Source organism: Malania oleifera, chromosome 4, assembly GCF_029873635.1.
Source record: "Malania oleifera isolate guangnan ecotype guangnan chromosome 4, ASM2987363v1, whole genome shotgun sequence".
In the NCBI taxonomy this organism is placed as follows: domain Eukaryota; kingdom Viridiplantae; phylum Streptophyta; class Magnoliopsida; order Santalales; family Ximeniaceae; genus Malania; species Malania oleifera.
Genome location: NC_080420.1, coordinates 110,170,719 through 110,192,165, shown reverse-complemented (window position 1 = coordinate 110,192,165; position 21,447 = coordinate 110,170,719). Strand labels below are relative to the sequence as shown.

The 21,447-nt window shown below is 37.1% G+C and overlaps 1 protein-coding gene across 1 annotated transcript in view; it reads left to right on the top strand.

The window, feature by feature from the left end:
- The window catches only part of LOC131153228 (serine/arginine-rich SC35-like splicing factor SCL28), a 40,566-nt gene extending 20,449 nt beyond the window's left edge, over positions 1-20,117 (top strand). Inside the window, exons 3-7 of the mRNA XM_058105400.1 lie at positions 4,666-4,830; positions 4,925-4,989; positions 5,161-5,200; positions 17,743-18,132; positions 19,776-20,117. Of these exons, the coding sequence (XP_057961383.1) occupies positions 4,666-4,830; positions 4,925-4,989; positions 5,161-5,200; positions 17,743-18,132; positions 19,776-19,785 (670 nt within the window). The 3' untranslated portion in view covers positions 19,786-20,117. The remainder of the gene's footprint in view (positions 1-4,665; positions 4,831-4,924; positions 4,990-5,160; positions 5,201-17,742; positions 18,133-19,775) is intronic.
- Positions 20,118-21,447: the final 1,330 nt, after the last annotated feature.

Genomic DNA, 21,447 nt, shown 5'->3' with positions numbered 1-21,447 from the left:
ATTTTAAAAATAAGGAGACTTTTTTATACAAATTGATTTATAAGTTCATCTTTTAGGAGCTTTTAGTCTTTTTTTTTCAGAAGATAAGAATATTTTTGCCCACAAAATGATTTGCACTATTCATACTTTTAATCCAATGAACATTTTTTCTTTAAGTTCAAACATTAACTTTTAGACATTCTAAATGTAATTTAATTTAATCTAATTTAATTTTGGTTAAATTTAATTTCTATATATATTATAAAAATTTACTTCTTTTAAGAATATTAGGTCTTATTTTCAAAAAATAAGATATTTTAACTATAAGATGATTTACACTATCCACATACTTAAATATATAGCATATAAAAAATTACTTTTTTTTTTTTTTCAGAAATGTTGGTTATATAAAAATTTAATTTAAAAATAAGGTGACTTTTCTCAACAAATTGATTTATATTTTCATCTTTTTGGAGCTTTTAGTTTTTTTTTTCAAAATATAAGGATATTTTTGTCCACATAATAATTTACACTGTTTGTACTTTTATATATAGCATAGATTAATGGATTTCTGTGGGTACCCCATGCTGCATCTCTCACTGCAGATTTGATGCACAGATATTGCTAAATCATGTAATTTTCAATACCATAATTTTCATCTAAATTCACTTCTTCATTTAAGGCTATTTGAAGCCCCAATTTCCACAATCAAAGAGAAGTTGCAAATCAATGCAATCCTAGCAGAAAAAAAACAACAGCTAGTTATTTTCAATTTCTCTTTGTGAGTTTCAAAACCACTTAGCCATCTCTATAAATTTAAGGGAAGCTGAAGAATGAAAATGGAAGAGAAAGAATAAGATAATTTGAGAATAAAGGGAGATGGTGTAGCAAGTGGGTGTGTATTTATTTAGGGCAAGATGGGGGATGGGGGATGGGGGATTGGGGAGGCGAGATGGGATCGTAAATGTTTAAAAGGGGAAATCTCAGGGACTTGGAATGGATAGGATGGAAGACAAAGGGAAAAACATTAAAGTAGGCGCCAATTTGGGAAGGTGAGCGAGAGAAGCAACACTTATGGATATGCAGGTCGAGGAAGAAGAGTAGTCGTCAGGAACAATGAAACCGTATTGTGGAGGCATGAAGATCAACTGAAATTTGGGAGAAGAAAAACGGTTGGGAATTGAGACGGGTGCATTAGACAATCTAGAACAATCAAACACAAAAAAAGAAAGAAAAGAAAAACAAAGTAGGATGGTTCACACACGCTGACAAATTTCAAACAAATTGAGAAGGCGAGATAGCATTATAAATATTTATAAGGAGAAAAATCTCAGGGATTTGGGATTGACATAATGGAAGACAAAGGGACAAACATTAAAGTAGATGTCATCTTGGGATGGCAAGTGCAAGAAGTAGCATTGTGATGGAGCATGCAGATTGAGGAAGAAAAGGAGTCAAAGGGAACAATGAAACAGCATTGTGATGAATTGCATGAAGATAAACCAAAATTAGGAAGAGGAGAAGAAAAGGGTTGGGAATTGAGACAAAAGCAAAGAGGGTGGATATCGAAGAACATGTGAATGTTAGAAAAATCACTGAAATATACTGGAAACAAAAAAGGAAAGGCTGACACGAAAAAAGTCGGACATTTCCAAGTGGACAAATGGATTGCTCGGAATAAGCTTCTGTTTATTTAGATGTTGGGTGTGTTCAAGCTCCGTGGAAGCTTTATTGTTTGGTTTTGTTTAGGCATTTTGGGAGATTTAAGGATGTAGGAATTTTTCGGTTGTGTGCAGTTTTTCGGTCCTTTGCCCAGAGAGGTGTACTTATATCTTTTAGGGTCACTTGTTGTGTGTGCATGTGATTTGGGACAAAATTGTTTTTTTGCTTCTTTATAGGTGTTTTCTTTTGGCTTCTTTAGCAGATTTTGCTTCTTTGATCTCCAGATTGATTGGATGGCACTAGTTTTGGTTCTCTCTCTCTAGGCTTGGCAAAATAGGTCCAGACCTGACAGGTCACCCACAACCTGCTCGGTTAAAACAGGTCTGGGTCTATGAAAATCAGCCCATTTATAAATGGGTCAACTCGTGACCCGCCTGTTTATAAACGGGTCAACTCGGGTTCAGGTCGGGTCACCCGATTTACTTGGCTATTGTTGAAGTTAAAACCCTAAATCACTAAATCCTATTCCTAATTCCTAATCCTCGTCGTGGCTACTTCCTCCAGGCTCCAGACTCCCCTCCTCAATCTCTCCTTCCATGAGTGACGACCATGACAAAAGCTTACTTCAAGTATGCCGACGAGTGCTTGGATACTGGTTGCCATTGCCATCACCGGAAGAGGCAAGAAGTAAGCCCTAGATTTGGCACAAAATCAAATCGCAAGGTAGAAGAAAGGTAGGGGTTACAAGTCAAATGGTTGAAGCCGAAGAGAACAGAGACGACTTTAAACAACAAAAGGAGAACAGAGCATGGTGGATGGATCGGAGGTTTGGGGAGAACCGGTTCGGTTTGGAACCGCAGAGTGGAGATCCAGCGAGTTCTTCTTCTTCTTCTTTTAAACGGCTCTGGCAGGAAGAGCTCCTCGCCTTTGCCACTCGCCGGTCGCAATTCTTCTTCTTCTCCTTCTCCTTCTCCAGGTCTCCTTCAGATTGATTTTGAATCTTTGATTTAATGTTTTAAAACCTAAGATTTAAAAATCTGATTTTGATTCCTCCTCCAACCGGGAGAGACCTGACGAGAGATGAGTAGGGCTGGCAAAACGGGCGGGTGGGCCGGGTTTAGGCGGGTCGCCAACGGGCCGGGTCATAAACGAGCCGGGTCATAAACGGGTCAATGTTAAATGGGTCACATACATGCCAGCCCCAATCCGCCCGTTTAATAAATGGGCGGGTCATGGGTCACCCATTTAAAAAATATAATTTATTTATTTTAAAATTTTCATATAAAATGACATTTTTTTTTTATAAAAAATATACTGGATTTTTATTTGTTAATATCTAAATAGAACATTAGATAAAAACCCAATTTCATACTCATCTCTCATCGGGTCTCTCTTGGTTGGAGGAGGAATCAAAATCAAAATTTTAAATCTTGGGGTTTAAAACATTAAATCAAAGATTCAAAATCAATATGAAGGAGGAGACCTGGAGAAGGAGAAGAAGAACTGCGACTGGCGAGTGGCGAGTGGTGATGGCGAGGAGGCAGATTGAAATCGAACCAGTTCTCCCCAACATCCTAACCATCCACCATGCTCTGTTCTCCTTTTGTTGTTTAAAGCCGTCTCTGTTCTCTTCGACTTCAACCATTCGACTCGTAACCCCTACCTTTCCTTCTACCTTGCGATTTGATTTCGTGCTAGATCTAGGGCTTGCTTCCTGCCTCTTTTGGAGATGGTGATGGCAATGGCGACCAGTGAGTGGTGCAGCTCTTCCTGCTGGAGCGTCCTATCCAAGCACTCGTCAGCACACTTGAAGTAAGCTTTTGTCATGGTCATCACTCATGGAGGGAGAGGTTGAGGAGGGAAGTCTGGAGCCTGGAGGAGGCAGCTGCGGCAAGGATTAGGAATTAGGAATAGCATTAGTGATTTAGGGTTTTAACTTCAATAGTAGATGGGTGACCTGACCTGAACCGGGTTGACTTGTTTATAAACAGGCGGGTCACGGGTTGACCTGTTTATAAACGGGTTGATCCAAACCTATTTTAACCGGGCGGGTCGCGAGTGACCCATTGGATCTGGACCCATTTTTCCAAGCCTAGAGATGTGAGATGAGTATGAAATTTGGTTTTATCTAATGTTTTATTTAGATATTAATAAATAAAATGCAGTATTTTTTTTTTAAGAGTCATTTTATATGAAAATTTTAAAATAAATAAATTATATTTTTCAAACGGGTGACTTGTGACCCGCCCATTTACTGAACGTGAGAGTTAGGGTTGGCATGTGTGTGACCCATTTAATATTGACCCGTTTGTGACCCAGCCCGTTGGTGACCAGCCCAGACCCGGCACATTGGTGACCCGCCCCGCCCGCCCCTTTTGCCAGCCCTATCTCTCTCTCTCTCTCTCTGTTTTGTTCATTTCTTTGTTATGAGGAGGGCACGTTTTCCTCTTTGTACATTTGTCTTTCTGTTAATAAAAGAATAATTTTCTATAAAAAAGTCTCTAATCCTGCTCAGAGAATTTCCCAGCAGCTGAAAATTCAAATTTGTTTCTCTCATAAAAAATAGGTCCCAAATGCTTTTTCTCCTTTCCAGGAGTTATTGTTGTAATGAAACTACTGCAAGGAAATTTACTTTCTTTCTGTTGTGAGTTTCCATTGTTTTATAAGTAATAACAAGGCTTTAGTGGTGATTTTTTAGTGATTCAAAAATGTTTTGTGAGGATAATTATACTATTGAAGAGTTCTGCCAAGGCTGGTGGAATTTTTTGTGAAGGAACTATGCCAGCTCTTTTTGTTGATGAAAAGTTGTCTTTGTTTGTGCCTATATACAAGTCCCTTGTTCTAATAGCTCATATTCATATATTTGCTTGGTCCTATATTGATTAGTTTTTGGAGCCATATCATCATTTAATGCTGGTGGCAAATATGTTCTTTCGTCAGTTTCTTGAATTAATATTTCTTGCGGACTTCATTTAGAGTCAAGGGTTTGTTGTAGCTAATAGGTACTTGATGTGATTATTTTAGGGAGCCACGCGGCTTTGGTTTTGTGAAGTTCCGCAATGGTGAGGATGCAGCTGAAGCTAAGTATCATTTGAATCATACAATTATTTGTGGGCGCGAAATAGCAATTGTTTTTGCTGAAGAAAACAGGAAAACTCCTCAAGAAATGCGCACAAATCCACGCGCAAGGTTGGATTACTTGTCAGATACTTCCTTTAGGCATCTGTATCCCAAATTTCTCTCTTGTTCTTTGAGTTATTTTTTCCTAATTGTCTGCATGCAGTGGTAGACATGGGGGAAGCTATAGACGGCGAAGTCCACCTAGGTCTCCAAGGCGTAGATATCGTTGTCAGTTTCAAATTTCTATTGCTTTTTTGCATTCACCTGAAATGTGGAGACTTTGTTTATGTAATCTGAGAAATGCATGCAGCATTCATAATGTTATATGCTGTGAATATATTGGAGAAAGAAACTAAATTACTTGTTTCTAGCTAATCATTTATTTTATTATCCCGACAGCTTATTCACATTCACCCTCCCCAGTCAGGCGTGATTCCAGGTCTGTATTTTTTTTTCCATTTTTTTCCTTAATTATTTTAAGAATATTCGTTTGGGGCTTATAAAATTTAAGGTTCCCTTCTGCTTCTTCATAAAACCTCTGTAAATTTATGGTTTCCTTGCAGTAAATACATATTTTAGTTAACATTTATTTTAATCATTAGCACTGCAAAGACAGTTGGCTACTGTGTAAAGATTATTTTAACAAGAAAAGGAAATTCTTTTCAATTTTCTCCTTGTTTTGTTCTTTTGACCATGTGCTGATTAGAAGTTGATAATTAAATATAAGATGTTATACCATTTTCTTGGTAAACTGCAATGCAAGACAATATTCTATTGGGAGACGGCCAAGCATGTGTATGCTTTCTAATGATGACATTGCAATGCAAGTCTCTGTGGCACCAATTGATAAAGAGAACTTTGAAAAGGTCTCCTTATGAAGCACCCAACATACCACTATTACTGATTTGGATAACGGAGAGTAGTTGCTCATTATTTTGGGTTGTCTGTGCCTCAGCATATGCATTGAGACAGAATTGTTTTCTTTGCTTCTTGTGGGCTTATTCATGTGGTTGTTTTAATGGAGTTTGTTTCTTGGACTTCCAGCAGTATTGGGTGGGCTTCCTGGCTTGAGCTCCTTATTGCACTTTTAAGCTTCTCTTTGTACTTAATGTTTTTTTTTTTTTTTTTTTTTCTGTTTCTTTTAGGAGGATGCCTTATCCTGCTTGTTATACCTTAAATCTTCTGCCTTATCTTCATGCCCTTTCTTTTTCCTTTAAATTTTAAAAAACTACAATCACTTACATTGCATGCAAGCCATCCCTTGGGTGTAGTTTTGGTAGGGGGACTCTATAATTTTGGAGCTCCTCCTTTTTATTTTTTTGGTCTTAATGACTAAAGAACTTTCTAGAGAAGAACTTTAGGGCATCATTTGGATCAAGGATTTTGTGAGGAAAAAGGAAGTGAAGAAGAAAAGGTGAAGAAATACAATTTCCCATGGCATTCCCTTTCTTTCTCGAGCAATATTAGAAGTGAAAATCTGTTTGTAAAATTTCAGGGTTAAGAAAAACGAAATGTTTAGTGACATGTAAAATAAGAATATTCACAAATCACAGTTAATACCATAGCTGTCAAATCAAAATTTGGATTGTGAATCAAATTCTTAGGGTTTTTTTGGTATCATATTTGTTTTCTTTTCTGTACAACGAAGAAATAGATTATGAAAACACATTTGTTACGGCCTATTTGGTTTCGTTGCTGTTTTTTGTTTTATGTTTCTGTTTTCGCACAGTGAAAAAACAAATTATGAAAATGTGTTTTACTTATGCTCCTAGTTTTCTGTTTTTCATTTGTTTGTGAAAAAACTGAAAATTAGATTTTTTGATTTTCAAATGTTTTGACAACATGTTGCTAGAAATTTTAATATCTAAAAATAGTTCTTTTGTATTATATAATTCATTTTATATACTTAAAATAAAAATAAAAATAAAAATAAAAATAAAATGAAAATGATTATATGAATCTAAATATAATAGAAATAAAAATATACATAAATTTTAAAAAATAATAATAAAGCCAATTACAAAATAATTTTACAATTTTCCAATTGTCATCAAATAAAATTTTTATTGTAAAGTAAAATTTGAAAGTATAACAATTAAGTAAAATAATTATAATATTTTTTTATTTTTATTATATTATTTTTTAATGTGTATTATTTTGCAATTCTATTGTTTTAATTATATTTTTGTAATATTATTTGATTTAAAGACGAAAATGAGCCTTTTTTAATTAAAATTTGAATTTATTTTAGTTTTATAAATATTAACCAAACAAGTTGTTGGTTTTTGATTTCTTGTTTTTGTTTTTGGTTTTTGATTTTCGTTTCTTTAATTTTGATAGTGATACCAAGGAACCTCTTATGCCTTCAATTTTCTATTCTTATTGTTGGTTTCTTGAGTTGTTTGCGAAAAAATTGGAAATCAGATTTTATAATTTTTCAGTTGTTTTGGCAGCTAGTTGCCAGAATATTATAATATTGAGAATCAACTTTTAAATCATTCATTTTGTACATACTTTTGATGAAAACTAAAATGAAGTGATCATATTAAAATAAAAATGTCTATAAAATTTCAAAAAGATTTAAAAATAATGAAATCCATTTACATAACATTTTTATTATTTTTTTAATTGTCATGTACAATGAGATTGTTCTAGTAAAGTGAATTTTGAAATATGATAATTAAGTAAAATAATTATAGTATTTTTAATTGTATTATTTTGTAGCTTTATTATTTTAGTCATATACATATTTTAATTGTATTTGATTCGAGGAAAAAAATGAGCACTTGTTTAATTAGGTTTTTAATTTGTTTTAGTTTTGGAAATATGTTGCTTTTTTGGGCTATCTGTTTTGTTTTGTTTTGTTTTTTTTTGGTTTTGATAAATAGAGGAAAGTTGATTGAAAAGGCATCAATGGGATGCCAGCCCGTGGTACAGTAAGTTAAGCACCCTAAAGGGTGTCACACAAATCAAAGATTATGTCATAGTCATTAACAATTGTCCCACTATGCCAGCTATTGACTGCAGTAAACTAGTGCTCTTTGTTGATCTGGATTGCTGAGGTTGAATTCTTAAACATTTGCCTATTCCTCTTGTTCCATACGCACCGGGGAATTGCAAGGGGAATGAGGGACAGCCTTTCTTTTCTCCTTTGTTGCCTGAACCCTTTTCCAGGCCCAGAGTTCCCTCCCACAAAGTTAGCGATAATCCACCGTTGTCCGATCAGATGCCTTATTCCAGAGATTCCTAGTCCAAGTGCAATGAAGGAGCAGGCATGCAGAGGGGACATCTGTTGGTGACTAACATACCCTTCTTTGCAGATTATCCAAAGTCAAAATCTTACCATGGGTTGCCTCTTATGCAAAGGAGGCAACTTTTGTGGGGGCAGCTGTCTTCCAAATTTGACTCCAAGGAAAAATAAAGTTGTTTTGACTCCAAAGGAAAGAGCTTCCTATTGAAGGATCTAACAGTGAAGACCCCCTTCTCATCTAAGGCCCAAACAGGAAGATCTGTACCATTATGGCACTGGAAGCTGTAAAGAAAGCTGTAAAAACTTGTGAGCTAGTTGAGTTCCTAGTCTTCCGCATTTCTAAGGAAGGGGATGTTCCAAAAGAGCCCTTGATATGAGGTTTGAAGGTTTTCATTGACGCAGGCATCTTTATCACAGGCCAAGTTGTAAATGGCTGGAAATAAGACATTAAGAGCATTTTGATCGCACCATGGGTCATGCCAAAAGTAAATGTTGTCTCCATTTCCCACCTAAAATCTGATACAAGCAAAGTCATTCTAGCTTTTCCTAATGAAATTTCACACCTCTACACCATGTGGTCCTCTGTTAGCCTGGGAGATCCAATTGTTATGTTCAAGCTCATATTCACAGCAACGATTCTCCACCAAAGGTGGTCCTGCTCAATCATGAATCTCCACAACCATTTCCCTGATAGGGCTTTATTGAAATTGTGGAGGGACTTCAAATCAAAGCCTCCTAAATTAAAGGGTTGCTTCACCATGCCCCATTTGACAAGGTGGAAATTGAATTTGGCTCCAAAGCTCCCCCAATGAAACCTCCTTTAAATTCCTTCAAGTCTCGGCAACTAAAGTTGGAAGGGGAAGGAGAGACATGAAGTAAATAGGGGGATTTGTCAAGGTTCTTTTAATAAGAGTGATTTTGCCACCTTTTGATAAGAAATTCCTCTTCCATCCAACCAGCCATTTTTTTGAAATTTTCAATGATGGGATCCCACACTCCTTTATCTTTGAATTTGGTGCTGTGAAGGTAGCCCAAGGTAGTTAATAAGGAATGCATCTATTTTGCAGCCCAGAAGGCCTGCAAGGACAGGCCTGTCTATAGTTTGTCCAAAAGAAATGATTTCACTTTTTGCAAAGTTAACTTTGAAACCCAAAACTGCCTCAAACCCTGCCAAGATACATCTTAGATTCTGAACGTGGAGAGGGTCATCCGCACAAAAAATGATAGTGTGATCTCCATGGACCTTTCATGCTTGCCAACTCTAATGCCTTTGAGCAGCTCTTCTGTGGTAGTTCTTTTCAACATGAGGCCATTGCCACAATAAAAAAAAAAGGGTGGATAGAGGGTCCCTTAGTCTTAGTCATTTGGAGGAGCAAAAGAAATTACTGGGGCACCCAATTGATTAACACTGAGAAGCTTGGTGTGTTGCAGCAATGAGCAATCCAACTACACCAATGCTGCCCAAAACCCATTTTCCCAAGAGTATAGAGAAGGGAGTTCTAGTTGACGTGATTGAAAGCTTTCTCCATGTCAAATTTGCACAGCGTAAGTATCCATGACCTCATCGCTATGAGGGCTGCATCCATGATTTGTCTTTGACCACAAAGGTGTGTTGATGTTGCCCAATGATTTCCGGAGTGGCTTTTTTAATCCTTCTAGCAAGGATTTTAACAAAGACCTTATAAATACTTCCCATCAAGTTAATTGGACGAAAGTCCTTAATGTCGGTTGCCACCGGTTTTTTCGAGGTCAGGGTAAGGAAAGTGTCATGGTGTTGCTACCCAATCTAAAGAATTCCTTGATAGTGTTAATAACATCCTGCTTGAGCTCACACCTATTTGACTTGAAGAATGATAAGGAGAACCCATCTGGCCTTGGCACTTTGTCTCCATGGCAATCTCTAATGGCTTGGAGGATTTCTATTTCCCCGGAAGGTCTCTCGAACCACTCTGCAGTGAAAGGGCTAATAGATTTAAATTCAATGCCATCCACTACGATATACAACTTTTAGGTACAAGCCCACATTTCTATTTTTGGTTTATAACTTTATTTTTCATAATTTTTGATAGTGATGCCAATGACCCCTTTGTTTTACAAATCGAGAATCGGTTTGGGACAAAATGAATGAGTTGGCACGAATTCTGGAAGTTAGTAGTAAATGGCATGTGTATATGTAAAGTAGCAAAATACATTAAAAGGAAAAGATATTGGCTAAGATTGGATATTATGGTGTCCAAATGTACATACATGCATAGGTACGCACAAATATAGGCACATGCACATCAAAACATGTTATTGGTTGGCATGGTCTTGTATTGATGCTTTAATCAATCTAACAACACAAAGGCAACCAAATTCATGAAGCAATTAACCACGCTCTAATGCCAACTGTCACGGGCTGAACACTTCATTTTTTGTGAAGGGTCATGCGACACTAGTTAAAGCACTTTTGCTTAACTAGTCAACCGAAAGTATACCGCGGTTTACCACAATCATCGAACAAAAAGTAAGCAAAAGCAGTAAACAATCATGAAAGCAAATGAGAATCATGCGATAAATATTAAAGCAATGCAATTCATTAACAACATCCTCGTAGGAAACGTGTGTTTCGTGAGGGAGGCAAGTAGGCTAAACTTGTTTATCAATGCTAGTGAGCTTTACAATGATTGATGGGCACTCATCCTCCCCTAAAGAGCTTCATATGCTATTCTAGTTTGGGCACTAGAAAACATCAAATTTACCTAGTTGTCATACTCCCATTTTACGCAAAGGCATAAACACATTCAATGAATAAAAATTTATATTATTATTTACATGATGATAACCCCATTCAAACATGACAAGCAGTCATAGCCAAGCATAATGCCCTAAATAAGCTTGACTTGTAGAATTTGACGCTAAGTACTCTTCAAATTTCTCCACGAATAGTTCCATGTCCTCAATTGACATTCAAAAAATTTCTTCCTTTTTAAGGGCTTTCCACTTACTAAGAATTGTTCTGCTTCTTCCTTGATGATTTGAACTATTTGTCTTGAGGATGACTTCAACTTCTCTACTGTTAGGTTGCACTATCCTTAGTGGTGCTTCGATTGACCGACTTTTTCTTGGATCTTCAATGTTGGCGTTAAATGGATTGACAAGAAACATAGGATGCACTTACATCTAAACCAAAGGATCAACTTTGTAAGATGCCTTTTTGACTTTAGGCAAAATGGGGACTGGTCCTTCATATTTGCAAAGTACTCTCCTATTTCGACCCCGTAGTGACTTGATTTGTTCTAGATGGAGCTTAACAGACACCAAGTCACCTATGTTGAAGTGCAACAATCTTCTCCCTTGATGTGCCCACTTCTTCATTTTCTTGGAAGCTTTCTCCATGCAATCTTGGGCGATCTCTGCATTCTGCCTTTATTCTTTGGTGAGGATTTATGCTCTTAGATTCTTTCCTACGATTGCTGGCTTTTAACAAGTTCTAAAGGATTCTTGTTGGTTTTTGAGCTCTTTTAGGCATTGAAATAGAACTGAGCCACATTGAGTAGCTGCACACAATTCTTCTAGATCATGGTGATGAAATGACTCAAGTACCCCTCTAGCATCCCATTGAATCTCTCCATTTGTCTGTATGTCTGCAGGTGGTAGCTCGAAGAGATGTCAAGTTGTGAACCAAGAGTTCTAAAAAGTTATATCTAGAAGTTGCATGTGAATCTCAAGTCTTGGAAATTGACAATGTCTTGGGGAACTCCCCAATACTTCACGATATGCTTGAAAAAAATTTGAACCATCTTCTTTGTCGAACTGTATTTTGGTAAGAGTATGAGAATACTGCACTTCAAAAACTTGTCTATAGCTACAAGTATAGACCCTATGTCTCCAACTTTGGGCAAACTAGGGATGAAGTCAAGTGAGACACTCCCACAGTCTCGTTGGTATTTGAAGAGGCTCGAACAACCCTGCAATCTTCTTTAGCTCCACCTTGTCTTGTTGGTAAGTGAGAAAAATTTGGGTATACTCGACCACTTCTTCACGCATTTGTAGCCAGTAAAATTTTTGCTTCAACAATGCCTATGTGCGATGTCATCTTGAATGACCCCCTCACATGGTGTCATGACACTCTCAATAGTCTTTTCCTCAGGTCTCTAGATTAAGGCATAGAGAGTTAGTTATCTTGTGTCATCAACAATCCATCTTCTTACCAAAATTGTCTCACTTTGTCCTCTTCCACCAACTTCATGAGGTTTTGGGCAACTGGAGCTTTGACAAGATCTTCCTTAATATGCCCTTGCATAGTTGTGGTAATCTTATTTACCGTCAAGTGTGTTGCCATTTGTGAGGTTGCTAGCTTGATGTTCTTGCTCAATGCATCTGATTCTTGATTCATCTGCCCCATCTCGTGTTTGAATGGGAAATCAAACCCCACTAGGAATTCTTGCTAGCGAGCCTGTTTGATTATTAACTTAGGCAGTGTAAAGAAGTGACGGTTGAGTTATTTGTTTTCACCACGAATTTCAACCCAAGTGGGTAATTTCGCCGTATGCGAAGATAATGGATCATTGCTAGGATTGCCTTCTCATGAGTTGTGTATTGATGCTCTGCTTCACTAAGCTTACGACTCTCGTATGCAGTAGGATACTCATCTTGTAATAAAACTCCACAAAGGGCATAGTTTGAAGCATTTGTTTGTACCTCGAAGGGTTTCATGATGTTAGAAGAGCAAGTATCGGATTTTGGATCATGGCTTCCTTCAAGTTGTGAAATGCTTCTTGCAACTCCTTTGTCCAGTGGATTCTTCAATAGTTCTGTTAGTGGGTTGTTCTCCTCAAGTGCCCTTTCTTAACTTGCGATGGTAGTTGATGAGTCCAAAACAGGAAAGCAGCTCCTTCACTGTTTTTAGGTTCTTCTAGTCTCGAATAGTTCTCACCTTCTTTATATCCATTCAGATACAATTTTCTTTGATCACGTTAACAAGGATTTTGATCCAACTTTCAGCGAAAGAGCACTTCCCTTTTTTCAAATAAAGAATGTTTAAAACCTTCTGTAGATGCTCTTCATGTTTGTCTAAAGTGGAACTATAGACAAAAATGTCATTCATATATATGATGATAAACTTGTTGAGGTACTTATGAAACACTTGGTTCATCAATGTGCCAAATGTCATTGGCGCATTTGTCAACCCAAAGGGCATCACCAAGAATTCATACATCCTGTACTGCATCATGCAATTAATCTTCAGCTCATCGCCATTTGCTATCCTCACTTGGTAGTAGCTTGATTTCAAGTCAAGTTTAGTGAATTACTTGGCATGACTTAGTTGGTCATTGAAATAAGCAATCAACTGAATGAGATACTTGTTGTGCGCAGTAACCTTGTTAAGCGTGCAGCAGTCCGCATACATCTGCATACTTTCATTATGCTTCCTCTAAAACAACAGTGGTGCCTTGTAAGATGCGCTGGAGGTGCCATGAGATATGGCCCTTTAGTATGAGGCTTCACCCTTGGTAACAATTGGATCACATATTCCACACCTTGTCATGGAGGCAAGTTGCACCATGTAAGGGTTAATCTCATATCAGACAAATGGGAAATTGGTATCACATTCCAAATATCACTTTAAAATCATCCATCGACACGATTATGGAATTCATGTCCTGCCCACAGTCCAAGCCTCACAGTCACTTTATTCGTCACTCCTAGAGTAGGTTGAGCTACGGATTTATTCGCTTTCATGCATTTTGAGTCCTCCAAGTTTAAGTTGAGTCTCTGTGCTTCCGCCTATAAGAAAAAGTTACAGGTTGCTCTAGTATCCACTATAGCATAGGTGTTCTTCCCGTTGATGTGTAGATCCATAAACATTAACCCTTTCACTTGGGTAGCTTCCAACACATTGAATGACCGCATTGCATTCATCCTCGAGGTTTCGTCCTTATCCTCATCATCTACTTGTGTGCTCTTTGCAATGGAAGCTTGCAAGGCATTGAGTGATTTCTTGTGATGGCAATCAACAACACTATGAAGGACTTGACATATGAAGCATGTAAGCTTACCCTTACCACTGGATGTGTTCAAAGATCGAGACAACTTCCTTTGAAGTTGACACCTTGGTGTTGACTTTCCCACTTTTGGGTTTTGTCGTTGAAAAATTTTCTGTTGCTTCACAAATGCCACTCCCTTTGGGCATTGTGGAACTTTTTCTAGCGTAGTTTGTCAAGCATGATGTAGTACGCTTGTGCAATGGGCAACTCTTGAACTCTTTCTCAATGAAGTTTTGCCCTTGCTTATTGTTTCAGCTCCTCAAGAAAATAGAACAACTTGTCTTTCTCTAATGTCCCAAATACCCAACATCAAAGCAGAGAATTGTTTAACATACTCCCTGATTGTGCTAGTGTGTTTGAGATCTTGCAATTTGCACCAAGCATTGTACTCAACATATTAGGGAAGAATTGGGCTTTGAGCTATCTCTCGAAGTCTGCCCAACAATCAATTACGCACCATCCATTTTGTATCTTATCGTACTTGGTACGCCTCCGTAGCTTCATGTCACCCCTCAAGTATATTGTTGCCACAGATACTTTTGTCCCCTTTTGAGTTGCTCCTTGTTGCACTTATATTGTTGCCACAGATACTTTTGCCCCCTTTTGAGTTGCTCCTTGTTGCACGAGAGTATTGTTCCATGTCAAATAAGTTCTCCAACTCTGTAGCATCATGGGCTCCCCCATATGATTGGGGTTCTGAAACCTTTGTTCTTCTATACTCTATCCTTGTAGACTTGGAATTTCTTATAGCACGAGCCATTAGGTTCATCTTGCCATTCAGATCAACCATTTGGATCTGTAAAACTTCTATTGAAGAGTGGAAGTCTTTTGACATTTTTGCTGTGGAGCCTTGTTGACGTTTTTGTGATCCCTCCAATACATCAACATGTTCAGCAAGTTTGGCCATCTCCATGGCCAATTGTTTGGTTGACTCAGCTTATGCCTCCAGCGTCTCATTTCTCTTGGTAATTGGTTGGCATGGTCTCTTACCGATGTTTCACACATTTCCACGATACTAAGGCAACTGGATTCACTAAATAGTTAATTAAGCTTTGTTACCAATTATTACGAGTGGAACACTTCACACCTTGTGTGAACTGTGCAACACCGGCTAATGCATTCTTGCTTAACTTGTCAGCTGAAAGTAATTTCGGTTTATCACAATAACAAATTCAGAATCATCGAATGCACAATCACGTGAGCAATGAGAATCAAGCGATTAACATTAAAGCTACACAATTCTTTAGCAACACTCTTGTAAGCAACGCGTGTTTAGCAAGGGAGGCAAGTAGGCTAAACGTGTTTACAAATGCTAGTGAGTTTGTTGATTATTGATGAGCTCTCATCCTTTCCTAAAGAATTTTATATGCTATTTTAGCTTTGACACTAGGAAACATCAAATTGACCGAGGAGTCAATACTCCTATTTTATACAAAAGCATAACACACACTTAATGAAATGCCAAAGGTCTGAAAGATATTCATTCCCAATCACAAGCTTCCATATTAACCATTTCGAAGGATAATTGAACAAGTGAAGACTTGATAGATCTTTCAAATTCCTTAGAAAATGTTTAGGAAATAGGGTTCAAACTCTTGCAGATCTTTAGGATTTCGAACCATTTCAAAAGAGAGGTAAATGTTAACAGAGAATCACATGATTTAAATAGGAAGTAATTGTCCTGTGGTCAATTCTTGCTTGCTTTGATTATGGCTTACTGATTCGAATAGGCGAGCTAGCAAATTGAATCAAATCATGAGATTTGAATGAAGTGTACAATTTTGATTGCAGTGGATAACAATTCACGTAATCCTCAATTCCATAAAACTGGCAAATCAAAGTTAGCGAGAGCTTCATATTAAGTTATTAGTATGATGTCTTTATGAGCAAATTGATATGACTGGATATTTACATCACTTTTGTGAGTCGAGATTTAGAAAGTTATCTTCCTCCTTATGTTTCATGGATATTGAGTCTTGGTGCATGGTATGAGAATTTCTGTAGTTGATGAGAAGAGAGTTATTTGTAACTTGCCAGCGAATCAGAACAAAACGATTTGTATGCTTCAAGTCAATAACTCATGGGTTATGTGCAACTTTCTATACAAATTATTCATGGTTCTGCTTCTTTCAGAGAAGATAACCTTCCAAAACATGTTTTACGCATTTCGTGGTGGAAATTTCCAACAAGGAAAACAGCTTACTTGGTCAATTGAAAAAAGATCCTTGTAAAGCCAAAAACAATTCTCTCTTCCCCAGATTTCGTAGGTGTATTTTCCACTGGAACAAGCAGTGAAAAATTGGTTCCAGCGTTTAGTTCAAAGAACAAGAATTGATCATTTACCATCAAATATATTTGCCATCAGGAATGTATTTTTCATGAAGCAAATGGAGATGAAAATAGTCCTATAATTTTGCATAAGCTGTTCATATTTCTGAATTATTACCCAAGACACTGATAAAAGATTATCATTCTTACAATATTATCCCTGAATTATTAGGGTTTTGTTTTAATGACTTAAAAGGGGCGACAATCCCTAGACTGGTCACCAATGGGGGGGAAAAAACAAGAAGGATGGAACTAGAATTGGTTTGATTATAGTCTGCCTATTCAAATCCTCACCCTTCCAATTGCACGTGTAAGAAAAAAAAGGCGAGGGTGTTAACTGGTCTTGATCAAAGTTTGTGGAAGGTGCTTTGGTTTCCCTTTTCTGTCCTTGTAATATCACTTGCTCTTTTGGCTAAATGCACTTGTTTGATCATATGTGTATATGACATGGTGATTTTTTTATGCAGATAATAAAAGTGAAAAGAGAGATTTAACGATTATGGAGTGATAAAGACTAAAGGGAAAAAGCTATCATAAAGTGACCCTCTTTTTACTTTTCAATGCCTAAAAGTTCCATTCGGATCTTATTTTCGTTGACCGTAGCCAACAATCTGTGTGGGCTTTCCAATTTCTTGCCTTTGGTTTGTGTAGCTCTCCAGTACTAAATGGATCTGTCTTAAACTGCTCATTATGGTCTGTAAGATGATTACAGTTCTAACTTTTAATAAGGATTTACTTTTTTTTTTCTACTTAAATTTTGATATCTTGCTTTGCATACCAGTTAAAAACCGTAAAAGATCATAGTTGCCAAAAGAAAGAATTTTATGGTCACCAGAGACTGGACGTCTGAAAGTCCTTATTGCTAGAGGTAGAGAGAATTCCCACTCATCAGTCATCTCCAAATAAAGGATTTAGAGAGATGAGGCAAGGAAAGCTTTTTCAGTATCTGGATGCTGATCAACCAGTACAATATAAAGCATATAACTCAAACTGTGTTTGGACCAAAAGTTACATAGTTTTGTTCAGAGAAAAATTCTGACAATGCAGGTAAAGGTCATGTTTTTAGCAGCTTCTGAGGATTTGTAGGGAAGCCTTATCACACACAAACAAATGATCATTTACTTTTTATTTCCTCATGTTTAGGAGGCATGATTACTGGCAGGGGCTGTATTTTTGAATGGCTGTTTGTATACCTAGCGGGCTGCTTATGGAAAAAAAGTTTCTCTAACTAGTTTGTGCATGTGAAAAGTATGAATTAGAATTAAGATGGAACCTTGAAAGTCCGTTGATTTTTCTAGTTCATTTTTAGCCACTGCAACATGATTGTATGATCCTTTTCTGTTTCACCGATTCTGCTTGTGGTGGATTTTGTAGAGAAGGGGATCGTGGAACAAGGGATTATTACTCGCCATCGCATTCGCGGTCAGCTTCGCGATCTGTCACCCCTCGTACTGAGAGGGATTACAAGTCTAACCACAAGTCATTAAGGCTGAGGGAGAATGACTGGAGTCCTCGAGACAAGATTGACCGTGTGTCAGAGGAGAGGTTGCCAAGCTTGAGGGGGAAAAACCGAAGGTCAACAAGTCCAGGGGACAATGACCAAAGATTCCATGCCAAGAGGGATCATGGATCAGTACGGAGGTCACGAAGTCCTATGGAAGAAGATCGAAGGTTGTTGAGGGCTCATTCTGGTTCACCGCCACATTCTCATTCACGGTCTCTATCGCATTCTCGATCCCGTTCTCGCTCTCCTTGTTCCTACAGGTACCCCTCTCATTTTGATAAGTTTGATTGGATCATGTTAATATTTTGCAATTTCCTCCCTCATCTTTGGCAGTTCAAAGGCTGAGTTCTCATTGTGAAGTCTGAACTGACTTGGTTGAAATTATGGTTTTGAGACCGTGTTAAGTTTTGATGCCTATTTGTTGTATGCATTCTTACATATATCCAATCATTCATGGCATTAATGGAAACATTGAGGTTACTTTTAGTTTTCTGAATAGAATATGGTTGGAATGGAATAGCTATTATGTAGGTCTGGGATATAATAGTTTACAAGTAGATTTGAAGCCAAAAGCCATTCGAAAGTTGTTTGGTCTTATTCCACCCGCATGGACATATTCCCTGAAAAAATAGTTTACAAGAAGATTTGAAGCCAAAAGCCATTCGAAAGTTGTTTGGTCTTATTCCACCCACATGGAATATTCCATGAAAATTGTCATGGGAATGTGTATGGAATAACACCGACTTTTGTCTGGTGATTTATCTAAAGACTGGCAGTGCCTGTGTTTTTTTGTTTTATATTTTTATAAACTATTATATTTTTATATGACACTTATTTCATCCCCATCCTATTCTATTTCATGGACCAAACATAACATAATCGGGTCAGGGTGTAACTGCATTAATCTCTTTTGAGGCATTCTTGGGAAGGAGTTCTTGTTCTTGTGTTCAGGTTTGGGGTGGGAAAAAGTGCCAGAATGATGCTATTCTCCTTGAGAAATATAGGGTTTACGGGTACCCCTCTCATTTAGATAAGTTTGATCGGAGCATGTCAATCATTTGCAATTGCCTCTCTCAACTTTGGCAGTTCAAAGGCTAGGCTTTCATCCAGAAGTTTGATCTGATTTGGTTGGAATTATGGTTTTGAGAATTCCTTCAGTTTTGATGCCTTCTTAGTGTATGAATGCTTACATGTATCCAATCGTCCATGACATAAATGGAAACATTAAGGTTGCTTTAGTTTTTGTTTGCCATTGGTGTTATTCCACCCACATGGAATATTTCTGAAAATGGCCATATGGGAGTGTCCTATGGAATAACACCAACTTTTGTCTGGTCATTTGTCTTAGACTGCCAATGCCTTTGTTATTTATTTATTTATTTAAATAAATTACTATGTTTCTCTATATGACTTTCCATTCCCACCCTATGCTATTTTATGAACCAACATAACATAATTGGGTCTGGGTGTGTAACTGCATTAGAGACTTTTGAGGCATGATTGGGAAAGAGTTCTTGTTCCTGTGTTCAGATTTGAGGCGGGAAGAAGTAGAAGTGCCAGAATGATGCTATTCACGTTGAGAAATATAGGGTCTAGTGTGTCAGGTCATGGTTCACTTTTAGTACGCTGGGGTCAAATGACTGCTTGGAACATCGTTTTTTCCATTTTTGCTGAAAAAACTAATGGATTTGTACTTTGTTTTTGTTTGATGATATATCTGGTTTCTAAACTGGCAAGGGTCTGATTCTTTGTTTCCTTTGTAGCCCCTCTGATGCCATTGGTTATGGATATTATGTATTTAATATTCTTTTTCTGCATTTTGTTTTTAGATGTTAATTGTATTGGAAGATTATGTATTGATTTTTATTTTTTATTTTTGATTTTTGTTTTTTTATCTCTGCAGTCCATGTTAATGGTGAGCTTGTGAGGATCCATCAAGAAGATACTTGAAACTTAGCTGGGAAAGTACTCTGTTAATTTGTCAGTAATTTTAGAAGGGAGGCAGGATTTTTACATTGTATAAGATATGGAGAATATTGCTAGTTGTGGAATTGCATTATGGTTTTGGTTGAAAGTATCAGGGAATGCTTCTTACCATGGCGTGACCTAAATGCATATCCAACCTAATGCAGCTTTGCTAAAACATACCTTCATCTCAGATTGTTTCGCCTGCTTTTATTGTCATTGAGATTTTTGGCTTGGGGGTTATGCTATATAACGTTAGAATGTGTTATTATTGTTCCTATTAGATTATGTCAGCTGTAAACTTCCATTAACTGCCCACATTGTTGATGCTGAATGGGGAATGATTTGCTGCATGGATTTTGATACCAACAATTCCAATCAACAAGGAGGTATGTAAATCACAAGCACAAGAGAGATGCGGCATCTTTAACTAATCTCGTCAGTAATACAACTGAAGCATACTCCTATTTATTTGAATTCTAGTAACATAGCACTTTATTTGCCTGCATGTATGCATACTTCTCGTCTCTCTCTTCCCATTTTAATGACATTTGTTTCTCCTTTCCTTTCCCTTATTTCAACTCCTGTTCAATTTCTAACTCAAAATAAAGATAAAATCAAAATATTGTTCATTTGTATGACATATTTTGTTTTCTTCGATTTTCCTCATAATCAAACATAAAATTGAATGTATGTATATATATATATATATTCATTCTTTTTGAATGTTTTCTAAATTTCAAATTGGACTTAGTTTTGATGACCAGGGAAACTTTTGTCTATTCTGTTTAGACTTGTGCCAATTAGTAGAGAAAGCAAAGACCAAATGGAAGGCATGCATGTCTTTTGTCAAATTTTGCAAAAGCACATTTAGAGAAGGATTGAAGATAGCTAGCTAGCAGCCTTGCTAAATTGGATGACTTATCTAGAAGCAGCAACAGATCAAATTTTTAATTATCGTGGCTTCAATTATGTGTAGCAACAGAAGGGCTTATTGAGGGGGAGTGTTGAGGAATGCCGCACTTCATGGCATAAATTGAGAGTTGAGAAATGTTGCAATCTGTGACATAAATTAAGAACTCAAATCACGGTTGAAATCATGCAAGAGAAAAGTCAATGAATGTTTTTGTATAAATAGAGCTTATACAAATTGAAATAATATACAGAAATTCAATCCTTCCTTTGATTTTTCTCTCATTTCTACTCCAGTTTTATAGGGGGCTATTTATTGATCTCTTCTAGCAGACAGAACACTACTTTGATATTCTCTAGCATACATTTCTTCTTTAGAAGAGTCCCTTATATTGTGGATTCAAAGAAGCAACATGTAAAAGTGAAAAATGTCGTGACAACTTAGTTTGATAAAATCCTCGAAAGAAATATATGCGGTGCAGTACCATATTAGAAAAACTGAGGAATTGATATTTGTGCAGTTTAATCCTTGAGATGGGTTTGGCCTCCTTATTGTCGTCTAGGTGTAAAAGGAATTGAGCATGTCAAATGGTGTCGTTAAGGTTGCCTTCCCAGCACCATTCATCTTCTGTCAGCCTCATTCTTGGTGAGAACTTTTACCTTGGGGCGCTGTACCACCACCAATTCCTCCAAGGCTG